Below are 12,403 nucleotides of genomic sequence, written 5' to 3'. Positions count from 1 at the left end.
CACCTTTAAGAGCATCTCGTTTGTTGTTGGAAATTGTTAGGTCTTTGGAATGTTAAGCACTCTGAGGACTCTTAAAGGGCGGGTCTATTTTATTATTTTTATTGTTTTGTGAAATTTAATTTTTATATTTATGTTTTTGTAATCATATTTGTTTAATATTAATTAAATATAATTTTTGGTAACTATATTAAATATGTCAAGTTGCATAACTATACACTTAAACCATATACATTTCATAAATTATTTTTAGGTTTTATTCCTAAAAATTGTAATATTTTATATTTTTTTTATTAGTTACCTAACCTAATTAATCTAGAATATTTGTACCCAAAAACTCCGATTCGGAATCTACCTGAAAATCAAAATTTCATACTCTATTAAATATGACTTTTTATTCGAACGATTCTTAAATTGTTATATCTGAAAACCAATATCAAACTCAATTCACACCGAAAACCGAACAAATTTTTGAAAAAGGTTTGAAATTTTAAATTTTTAGTATATTCTATTAACTATATATATATATATATGTATATATGTGTGTGTGTATAAATGGGTTAATATGGTCTTCACTAACTTTAAATAAAATCACATTTAATAAATATTTTAATTAAATAACCTATTTAAAACCTGTTAAACTAAATGAGTTGATGGATGATAGCTTGATTTGTGAATAGAGAACTTGCTGGAAAAATAGCTTGATTTGATGGTTGATAAAAAAAAATCATTCAGCCACCCATCACTAATAAAAAAATTGTTGATGGATGTAACCATATTAAATATTAAATTTTTATTGAGAATTCGGCCAAAAAAAACCTCAACTTTGCACGAATTGCCAAAATAAACATGAACTATTGGGCTGACCAAAAAAACACCAAACTTTCATTGAATTTATAAGTAATTAATAATGTTTTCGCTAACTTGCCAATTTAGCACGCCGTCAACAAATTTAACAGAAATATTTGACGTCGTTTATTGTTGGCGTTAAGTGAAACGACGTCGTTTTCAAATGAGATAAAACGACGTCGTTTTACATAATTTGAAATTAAAAATATGTAGCCCCCTAGATTCGAACCCAGGTTGGTTGATCAAATGGCAAAGTATTTTACCACTGGGCTACTCGCACTTTTAATATTCTTGCTAACATGTTTACTTGTATTTGTTACATATTAAATATAAAAAATTCTCTAAAAACTTAATAAGATCTTTAAAATTCCAAAAAAATTAAAAAAATAAAGAAGATTTTTATAAAATTAATTTTGAAATTAAAATTGAAAAGAAATTTTATTTTTTCTTTTTAAAAAGTAAAAATTCTTCCAAATTTTCTAAAAAATTAAAACGATCTTTAAATTCAAAAAATTGAAAAAATAAAGAATTTTTTTATAAAATAAATTTTGAAATTAAAAGAAAATAAAATTTATTTTTCTTTAAGAAAATAAAATTTTATTTTTCTTTAAAAAAAATCAAAAAATCTTCCAAAAATTCATAAAATTAATTTGAATTAAAATTAAATATATTTTTTTCTTTAAAAAATCAAAAAAATTCCAAAATTTTCATTTTTTTTTAAAAAAAATCCAAATTTTTAAAAATTATAGAGGAAATTACATGTTTACCACTTTCAAGGTACCACTTTTCATTTTTACCACCAATAATGAGACATTTTCAAAAATATATTCTTCATTAAGTGGCAAAAGACTCTTATGACCTTGTTATTTATATATAATAAATAATTATTAAAATAAAATAAAATAAATAAAAAAATAAATAAAAAAAATAAAAGATAAATTAAAAGTAGAAAAAATAAAAATAAAAAAATAAAAAAAAAATTATGTTTTCGAATTATACTTTTTCAAATTCAAACTTTTTTATAAAAAACTTTTTTTCGAATTTTTTTTTATTTTTTTTTTCAAATTTGTTTTTGAAAAACGAAAATTATGTTTGAAACTATTTTTTAAAATTTTTTATATATTTTTAAGTATTTATATATTTATTAGAATCATAAATTTCACATTCCAAAGGGTATAATTGTATTTTATCCTTCATTAAAAGTAAAGGTAAAAGTGGTTAGTGTAAACATGAAAAGTGGTACTATGAATTTTGTATTTGTGGCAATTTCCCAAAATTATAATAAAATGCAAAAAATTAAAGTTAGAATTATCAACTTTTTATGTGTGTATAATTAATTTCAACTTTTAGCAAATGTATTAAAAAAATTGAAAATTTTGGAGATTTTTTATTTTTTTGAAAAGAAAAAGTAAATTTTATTTTCTATTTTAATTTCAAAAATAATTTTATAAAAAAATTCTTTATTTTTTTATTTTTTGGATTTTAAAGATCTTTTTAAGTTTTAGAAAATTTTGGAAGAGTTTTTTATTTTAAAAAAGAAAAATAAAATTTTATTTTTAATTTTAATTAATAAATTAATTTTATAAAAATCTTCTTTATTTTTTAATTTTTTGGAATTTTAAAGATCTTATTAAGTTTTAAAAAAAAAATTATATTTAATATGTACCAAATAAAAGTAAACATGTTAGTAAGTACATTGAAAGTGCTAGTATCCTAGTGGTAAAATACCTTGCCATTTGACCGACGAACCTGGGTCCGAATCCAGGGGTTTACATATTTTTAATTTCAAATCGTGTAAAACGACGTCGTTTCATCTCATTTGAAAACGACGTCAAATATTTCTGTTAAATTTGTTGATGGCGTGCTAAATTGGCAAGTCAGCGAAAACATTGTTAATTAATTTTAAAGTCAATGAAAGTTTGGTGTTTTTTTTGCCAGTCCCAAAGTTCATATTTGTTTTGGCAATTCGTGTAAAGTTGAGGTTTTTTTTGGCCGAATTCCCAATTTTTATTTGATTCGGTTTCCGTCTATTTTGTTACATCCCCCTTATAACATTTTTAAAAAGGCAACGGTAATGAAATAAAAGTCGAGTTAAATAACGTGTTACCCGTAACAATTTGTATCTCTATCAGTTGCCAAAACTAGGGAAGAGTTGTGTTTGGTCACACACCGATCATGAATTTGCAGGACAATGTTGATATATCCAATCTTATAAGGAAACACATTTCCAAAGGATCACCAAAACAAGCTCTGCTTCTGTACGAAGCAATCCGCCGCAAAGGAGTGTTCTTTCCGGGATGGATTCCTCTGCTTCTAAAAGCATGTGCTTCCGTTCCAAACTTTGTTCTCGGGAAGCAACTGCATTCCGAATCGATCAAGTTCGGTATCCACTCTGACGTCATGGTGAGAACCTCTCTGATCAAAATGTATAGCCAAAGCGGATGCATAGTTTCTGCACGTAACGTGTTCGACGAAATGCCTGAGAGAAACGTTGCTACTTGGAACGCTATGATCGGTGGGTATATGTGGAACGGTGACGCGCTCTTGGCCACTAGGTTGTTCGGAGAGATAATGGGGAGTGGAAATGAAGTGACTTGGATCGAGATGATGAAAGGGTACGGGAAGAGAAAGGAGACTGAGAAAGCTAGAGACTTGTTTGAGAGAATGCCTCTGGAGATGAAGAGTGTGAAGGCTTGGGCGGTGATGCTTGGAGGGTATGTTAGTAGTCGAGAGATGGAGGCTGCTCGGATGTTCTTTGAGGAGATACCGGAGAAGAACTCGTTTGTGTGGTCGTTGATGATCTCTGGGTATTTTAGGGTAGGTGATGTGGATGAGGCTAGTGGTGTTTTTAACCGTGTAAAGGTTCGTGATTTGGTGATTTGGAATAGTTTGATCACCGGTTATGCAAAGAGTGGGTACTCTGATAGTGCTATTGATGCTTTTGGTAAGATGCAAGGAGAAGGGTTTGAACCGGATGCAGTGACGGTTTCGAGTGTTTTGTCTGCTTGTGCTCAATCAGGTCGGCTTGATGTTGGGAGAGAAGTTCACTCTCTGATTAATCGTATGGGAATTGAGCTTAATGAGTTTGTTTCAAACGCATTGATCGATATGTATGCTAAGTGTGGGGATCTAGAGAGTGCTTCATCCGTGTTTGAGTCGTTAAGTCTGAGAAGCGTAGCGTGTTGGAACTCTATGATCTCGTGTCTTGCCTTTCATGGGAAAGGCAGAGAAGCTTTAGAGATGTTCAGAATGATGGATACAAAACCCGATGAGATCACTTTTCTGGCGGCTCTCACCGCTTGTGTTCATGGAGGGTTTCTAGTGGATGGTCTAAAGATATTCTTGGAGATGAAGAACAGAGATGTGAAACCGAATGTGAAGCATTTTGGATGTTTGGTTCATCTCTTGGGACTCTCAGGGAAACTGAAAGAGGCTTACGGATTGGTAAGAGAAATGCCAGTGAAACCGAACGATACAGTCTTGGGAGCTTTACTTGGTGCCTGTAAGGTTCATATGGATACAGAAATGGCTGAACAGGTGATGAAGATAATCGATACTGCAGGAAGCGTCACGAAGGGTGACAGTGAAAATCATCTTGTGTTGATATCGAACTTGTACGCACATGCCGAGAGATGGCAAACAGCTGAAACGTTGAGAGTGGAAATGGAGAAAAGGGGTCTTCAGAAATCCACAGGATTAAGCTCACTAGTTTTGACCTGAGTCTACACGACTTAGATGTTTCAGACGGCAAAGAACTAAAGACACCTGATGAGTATGAAACAAGAACATTATCCCCGTCGCTTGTAAAAAGGCTAAGAGGGTGACAAGGCTAACAAGAACTCAGGTGCGAATAGTGAGGGAAGATGGTGAACATTGAAGCAGAAGTGGTTGATAGTTCTTCCAATAGTTTTGATTGCATCGCTGGCAGTCTCTGAGCATCAAGTTCTCGTTAAATGCGTTTGAGATCAAGCTGATGAGTTCCAGAAAGATGGTTTCAGCTAAGTGAGAGAAGCAAGTGACAGGTTCAGGTTGCATTGGCAAGAACATTGATTGTATGTGATACGTTTTGAAGAACATTGGCAAGAAGACAAGCCTGAGTCTATGGAACGTGTTGAAGAAGGCTTCAGATCGCATTGTATTAAGATTAACGCGAATTTAAGTCTATTGTGTATTTTTCTGTGTAAACTGTTGATGCAAATTACAGCTGCAGAGATCCGACATGCTCTGTCTGAATTATATATCTCTTGTAATAAAAAGACGGTACTTTTCATTGTTGTCTTGTCTGCGTTGATGAATCTAATGTTTTTTACGCATATGTAAAGCGTTAACGAAACTGCAAACTTTATCCAATTTTAATTATAAAAAAAGGAAAAAAAAGGGGCATTCCGAGAATTGAACTCGGGACCTCTCGCACCCTAAGCGAGAATCATACCACTAGACCAAATGCCCGTTTTTGATCAATAATTTTAGTTATTGCAAATATATTAAACATCTACTCTAATTCCCTCCACGCGAGCCCTAACGAGACGCTTTACTGTCTTTCCGCGCCTAAATTCTGTCTTTCCCTCTTCTTCTCACTTTCGCGTACAAGTTCGTGTGTCGACAAATCAATCCCGACCAAATTGGTTCAGAAAGGAGATTACTTTTGGTCGGAATTTCGACAGTGGATGAATCGATATGACTAAAGATCACAACTTTTCGGAGAATCAAGACACCCAGCCGATTGATTCTCCTCCCTCTTCGCCTTCCGACTCTGGTACGATCTCTCTCTCTCTCTCTCTAGGGTTTATTCTTTATAAAGCTTTGATCTTTTTCCCCTTTTCTTCGATCTGGGTTTCTCGACATTAGATTAATTAAAGTTGAGTTCTTTTTTTTTTTAACTTGTTGTCTGATAGTGGTTTCGATCTGTTTCGTATGTTAGGTGAAGAGAAAGATGGTTTCTTTGGGAATCTTGGCGATGAGTTTATGAACGACACTGTACCTTTTGAGGACGATGCTTGGATCAATGATGAGTTTATGGCGACTCAGGTCATAGACAACGACGAGTTTCTTCTCTGTCGCGAAACTCAAGCTGTGGATTTGGGGTTTGGAACTCAAGAAGAACCATTTGTAGAGGATGAGCAGTTACTCCAAGGTTTTGATGGCTTGGCTACGCAGGTGCTGGATCCTTCTGATGAGGATAGTGATGATGTTGATGTTACTGTTTTCTTGGTGGACAACAGCGAGGTCTCTGATTGTGGTGACTCGAGTAGTAGAAGAAAGCTGTTATCAAGTGAAGATAAGAGTAGAGAGCATGCTCCGTCGAGTGGACATGAAAACGTTAAGCCAACGGGTGAGTTTCTAACCCAAAGTGGTAGACTATGTTTATGGAAAACATGACGATATTATTGTTGTTATTTTCTTGCATCAAGTTCTCGTTTTTGCTTCTTGTTTAAACTAAAAGTTGGCTAGGTTATGTTTTTTTTGGGTTCAAAATGCATCTACTATACAATAGTTGGTTAGAAATTAAATTACCAGTCTCCAAACCAAACATGTGAAATATTCTTTGTCAATTGTCGGAACAAGCATGTTTTGATACTTTAGCTTGAAACCCAATTGTTTTTAGATTTAGCTCTAAATATGGTGGTAGTAATGTTTTATCTTGCATGTCTCCCAAGTAGAATCTTTTGTTGATGTGTTCTCATCAACACTTGTAAAGATTTTGAAGCTTTTCGAGCTTCTATTGTTGATTGAAATTTTCATATTTGTTCATAGGAGTTCTCTTCTTTTACAGGAAAGGTGGCCAGGTTTGCTTCAGTTCGTTCAGCAGCTTTTCGTGCTTCTGCTGTTTCAGCCCAGAAGCTTCTCAACAGAGACACTCCTACTTTAGCCAGCTGCCATTCTACTGGTCAAGGAGCCACAACTAGTTCCATTCTACAACAACATTTTGGAGAAGTAGGGAATCAGAACTGTCCTCCCAATACGTTTGCTGAAAAGAAAAATGAAGGAAAAAGAACAGCGAGGAAGCTTTTATTTGAGGACGATTCGCCTGAAGAAAACTGCCCTTCTCCTGGTTTGAGTTATATAGACTCTCAAGAGCCTGGTGAGGCATCACAGGCCAGTGCTCTTAAATTTGTTGATAAACTCATTAGTGAGTCAGGTCTAAACCTTGGTGTTGAAGTCGAAGCTGATTACGGAAGGAGAACAGAAGAAAAATTAGACAAAATCTCAAGTGTTAAAGGTCCACTAGAATTAGCAAAGAAAGCAAGTTTCAAAGCGAGAGCTCTTGGAAACAGTATGTTCGAGTGGGATGATAATCGTGAGGATGAAGGAGGTGGCGATATTTGTCTTAGAAGAAAAGAAGACCTTTTTGGAGTTGCTAGTAAAGCACAAAGACCTTCTTCCTTGCCTAGAGAACAGAGAAGGGAACTTGGAGTTTCAGTGGATAAAAGTCAAAGAAAGTCTCATTCTGATTCAAGACTGTTGCAGTGTACTGTGACTAGGGGTCCAAAGATGATTCAAGCCGCTAAAAAGAATCTTGGCAAAGAGTTAGATGCCGTTGCCGAGGAAGGTTATAATAATACATCTGATATACGTGACTTGGTAGAGTTAGGGTATGATAGAAAAATTGCTGCTCAAGCTATTGATGCTGTGCGCTCTGGAGATCGCAGCAAAGTTAATGCTGAAGCTAGTCCAGGAAATAAACTGTCACCGGGAGAAGAGAGAGTGATTACTAGACAATCCAAGGGAACTAAGAGGATTCAAGCTATGGGTAAAGAGGAATTGTTGAGAAGAAGGATGAATAAGGCTAGTCCGAGTCCTGCTAAAGCTTGCAGAAAGAGTATTGAAAGGTCTTTACAGCGTGACCAGCTTGACAAGGAAGGTCCATACTGCTCGAAGAGAAGGATTGTCCATACTGCTCCACGAGAGAGTAGAGATAATCTTGTTGATGAGATGGATGAAGTTTCCAAGGAAAGTAAAACAAGAATGTTTGATAGGCGAGAAGAGGTAGAAGCAGGCCCTGATACGCAGATGGCTGCTGAAGTTATCAGTGCTCTGCACTCTGGGGACGCCAGGGATGAGGCTAAGAAATCTTCACGTGGAGTTGTTACTAGGAAGTCCAAGAGACTTAAGGGGATTCAAGCTGTAGATGATGATGATGAATCGTTGAAACCAAAAACCAAGAAGGCTAAATCAGTTCTTGTCAAGGCTTATTCAAAGAATGAGAAAGTTGATTTGCCAGATGAAGTTGTTGTGTCTAAGCTACTTAAGCAACCAAGTGGAGGTGAAGCAGAGGTGTTGAGCTATCCCAAGCGGAGAAGGTCAGCTCGTTTCTTGCAAGATCAGGTTAACGAGGCAGAGAGGAGTTCAGAACCTGATTTTGACACTCCAGTTAAGTCTAAGGAGCCTTCAAAGAATGTATCACCTATATGCATGGGAGATGAGTATCATAAACTTTCTTGCAAGGATTCACGTACATCAAACACTACAAGGGAGTTCCGTAACTTGACCTCACCATCGGTGGAGCCTGTTCCCGAGACAAAGAGTACAAGAAAGCGAAGAGACTTGCGTAGTGTACGTGTCTTGTTCAGCCAGCATCTTGATGAAGATGTGACCAAGCACCAGAAGAAGGTATATGATTTAGATAGTTAAGTTTCAAATTTTACACAAAAGTAATCTTCTAACGATATGGCGTTTGCTTGATAAGATTTTGGCTAGGTTTGATATCTCGGAAGCATCTTCCATGACAGAGGCAACACATTTTATAGCGGATAACTTTACGCGCACAAGGAACATGCTTGAGGCAATCGCTTCAGGGAAGCCAGTGGTGACAACACAGTGGCTTGAAAGCATTGATCAAGTGAATATTTATGTTGACGAGGATCTTTACATACTCAGAGACTCAAAGAAGGAGAAGGAGTTCGGTTTCAACATGGGGGTTTCTTTGGCTCGTGCACGACAGAATCCGCTACTAAAGGTATCTCACCATCTTTTGGTTTCAGTTTCTTTTCTTTTTAACTCATTAGTGTCACACTACTTGCAGGGGAGAAGAGTCTTTATCACTCCAAATACAAAGCCTGGTTTGAACACGATCACAACTTTGGTTAAGGCAGTTCATGGACAGGTACTGATTCTTTAAGTCTCTTTCACAGTTTGATGTGGACAAAACCCAAAATGATACTGATATGTATTGAAAAAAAATTGCAGCCTGTAGAAAGAGTGGGAAGATCTGTCCTAAACGACGATAAGGTCCCAGAGAATCTTCTAGTTTTATCATGTGAAGAGGATCGAGATATCAGCATACCATTTCTAGAAAGAGGTGAATTACACTTTGATTTATATAACTTCTGGTTAGTATATGTTGTAAATTACACGAGAAATTCAAGTTTTTGTTTCTTCTTTATTCTCTACAGGGGCTGAGGTGTATAGCTCTGAGTTAGTGCTGAATGGGATAGTTACTCAAAAACTAGAGTACGAGAGGTTAGTACTGTTATCCGACAAGAGATTCACAAAGCTTTTTTTGTCTTGTCTCAGACTCTGATGCATGTCTCCTTCCTAATATTGTACATTGTCAGGTACCGTCTCTTCACTGATCATGTTAGGAGAACAAGATCAACGATATGGATCAGAGACGGCAAAGGAAAGTTCCAACGCCGCAGAGGGTGAAGGAAGAAATGTGATCAAACTATTCCTTTATGAAAGCTCCTCTGTTTTAGATACACTTTATTAGAAAGTCGTATATGTAATATACTAATATGTTGTTCTCTTTGGCTTCAACTCTTGTAATTATATACTGCTTCGAATTGCTTAAACTTTTCTAAAGACTTGAGAGTTAGATTTTGAGTCATTACAACATGGCCTTATTGTGCAAATAATTTTTTTTGAAAAGATAAACGTTAGAGAGCTATAAATAAACTAGTAAACTTTTCTTGTATTTAAACTATCTTTAAAAAAAAAGTTGCAACAGATTTATTTTATGTTTTTATCAAAATGGAACTTATTTAGACACATTTTTCCTGGAGTTGGATACCACCTAGTAATATCATATTTGATCCATTCAGGTTTATTTGTATTTGTTTTTTTAATTAAGTGTTCCTTTTTACTTAAAATTAATATAATAAAAACTATGAAACTAAACATGTATGTAAAATAGTTAATAGACCTACAAAAATTTGTAAGATAGTCTAATATACTCTTCTATAAAAAACATAGATATGTAAATAGTCAAACCATGACAAACAAATTTGTAAATATCCAATTTGAATCATCATAGCTGTTGATACTCTTTCCCCTCGGTAAAGTAGCTATCACGTCAATTATTTGTTAGCAATGGCTCATGGGATATGATTTCTTCAAAGCTACAAAAAACAAAATAGAGATTCTAGTAACATAGGAGAGAGAATCAGAGACAAAATACCACTTGTTTTCATTTATGCATGGTTATGCTCGTGTTCTATGTTTGTTGCAGAAAAGGCTAGATGGTTTTGTTTTGTTCATTTTTCTTTTTTCTTTCTTTTTTTCTCCGTTTCTGCTTTTTTTATTAATGCAGAAGTAAGGCAAGTAGTTTCATAAAGATTTGACAAAGAACAGATTTCTAAATATCTATTTTGTAGATAATAGAATTGAAGTGCTTATCGTTACCTTAGTTTGTGGCTTTGTGCAAACCTTGATTTCTCATCCTTTTATTGAAAGTAAGTTTCGAAACAGAAGCATAACCAAGTGTCATTTTCCCTGAAATGAACATTTAAGAAATTATTAATTGAGAGTCAGAGGAAACTGAATCTATATTGAAAATAATCATTTAAAAATTAAAATAAGAGTAACTGTAAATTTGTATGGAATTTGTTTCTGCGCAGAGTAAGAACTCGACAGAAGGAAACTGAAGCTATGAGAAGAAAGTAAAATCTATGTTAAGAAAACAGAAGAGTAAAATAAATAAGATTAAAACAGTTTCTGATCGTGATTTTATCTTGAACGTGTTGGTGATTATGCGAGAAAAAATAGGGATTTAACAAAGTATTCGGGACCAGGATTTTTTTAAAGGGCATTATTTGTATTTTTTGTAAATAAATTCCATGTGGCACATTTTAATTGGTGGAGTGACTTGTGCTTTAGTATATAAAGGATATCGTTGGTTGATTTCTCAAAGCTAACGCAATTCTTTATTTTAAAATATTAATTTTTTTTTATTTTAGAAATAGCACATTTACCAGCAAATGTCGAATACATAATTATCTTACAATTATTAGACTTAAAAAACCTAGAAAAAACTTCACCTTATTGCCATCAAGTTATGTTTATCATCGTGACGATTTTTAAATAAACCTTTTTCAATCTTAACATGTTTCTCTTCTGCATCTGAACCAACTCCATCTTCTTTGTTTTTTTTTTCTATCAGACTGTACATTTAATGAAAGCACATATTACATGCACAATCTGCATTCAAATATCTCTCAAAGAGCATCTCATTGGGCGAATTTTTATATATTAATCTGATTTATCTTCAGTGATTTTGCCCGGCTTGTGTTTGTTAATTAGAATAAAACATTAATGGTGAGTTTATTTACAGTGATGTCACACAAAATGGTAACGTAACAAGTTTATCAAGTGCATTTGTGACTTTGAACTCCAAATGCCTAACTTTTTTTGTTTTGTTGTCCACAGCCAAACAAAATTTAGTAACTAATTTCTATAGCCTATCTCATCCAATCATCCGGCTGATAGGAGTATTAATTAAAATGCAATTTTATTCAAGAAATTATTAATGGAGATTAATCATGTGACACAGTTTAATTGTTTGATTTCTCAACATTTTCTCTATGTCTAGATTTCTTCCAGATCTCTACTTTTCTAACCGTTTACATATGTCGGCAATGTATTTTTTGTACGTAGAGCCGGGTCCTGAGCTTGAAGGGGCCTATTCAAAATATAAAAAAATAATTATTTAAACTAAATTTAAAATATAAAATTTATTTTTAGCTAATTCTTAGTTTATTTTCATGAAATCCAAAGAAAACTTAAATGACATGAAAATAAAATATCAATGGATTTTTTCTCTTTATTTATTTGGTTATATTATAGTATCATAACATTAATTTTTTTTAATATTTTATTTCAATTCTAAAAACCAATAAAAAATCATTTTTTATTGACAATTTATCTATAATTAGAGTTATTCTTGGGTTTACCAACCAATAGGAAGTCGTTATTGTATATTTAATATATTTTGAAAAATGAATCAAAATATTATCAATTTATATCATAATTTTAAAATAAAAATAAATAAAAAATAGTACTAGATGCAAAAAAATATTATTTTTAACGCCGTCCTAAACTCTAAACCCTAAAATCTAAATCATAAATCCTTAGATAAACCCTAAACCCTAGAATAAACCGTAAATCCTTGGATAAATCATAAACCCTAAATCAAAAACAGTAAACACTAAATCTGAAAAACACTAAACCCAAGGGTTTAAGAGTTATGATTTATCCAAGGGTTTATGATTTACCCAAAGGTTTAGGGTTTAAGATTAGAGTTTAAGGTTTAGTGTTTTGCTGATGGCGTTAAAAATATTTT

At 33.6% G+C, this 12,403-nt stretch overlaps 2 protein-coding genes and 1 non-coding gene across 3 annotated transcripts; 2 read left to right on the top strand and 1 right to left on the bottom strand.

Annotated features, from left to right (window-relative positions):
* Positions 1 to 2,904: 2,904 nt before the first annotated feature.
* LOC106446000 (pentatricopeptide repeat-containing protein At3g21470-like) lies at positions 2,905 to 5,116 on the top strand. Its single transcript, XM_013887665.3, has one exon. The coding sequence runs from the start codon at positions 3,022 to 3,024 to the stop codon at positions 4,564 to 4,566; it is 1,545 nt and encodes a 514-aa protein (XP_013743119.1). The 5' UTR covers positions 2,905 to 3,021; the 3' UTR covers positions 4,567 to 5,116.
* Positions 5,117 to 5,223: 107 nt separating this feature from the next.
* On the bottom strand, positions 5,224 to 5,295 carry TRNAP-AGG. The gene has a single exon. It is a non-coding gene; the product is annotated as a tRNA-Pro (tRNA).
* A 53-nt stretch (positions 5,296 to 5,348) lies between these two features.
* On the top strand, positions 5,349 to 9,681 carry LOC106445999. Its single transcript, XM_013887664.3, has 8 exons — positions 5,349 to 5,602; positions 5,768 to 6,178; positions 6,620 to 8,457; positions 8,534 to 8,803; positions 8,870 to 8,950; positions 9,034 to 9,145; positions 9,240 to 9,306; positions 9,402 to 9,681. Exons 1-8 carry the CDS (start codon positions 5,524 to 5,526, stop codon positions 9,490 to 9,492), a joined length of 2,949 nt encoding a protein of 982 aa, XP_013743118.2. The 5' UTR covers positions 5,349 to 5,523; the 3' UTR covers positions 9,493 to 9,681.
* Positions 9,682 to 12,403: the final 2,722 nt, after the last annotated feature.

The sequence above is a fragment of the Brassica napus genome, chromosome A5, assembly GCF_020379485.1.
Source record: "Brassica napus cultivar Da-Ae chromosome A5, Da-Ae, whole genome shotgun sequence".
Classification (NCBI taxonomy): domain Eukaryota; kingdom Viridiplantae; phylum Streptophyta; class Magnoliopsida; order Brassicales; family Brassicaceae; genus Brassica; species Brassica napus.
Note: the sequence above shows the minus strand (reverse complement) of the source record. Positions and strands in the feature narration are given on the sequence as shown.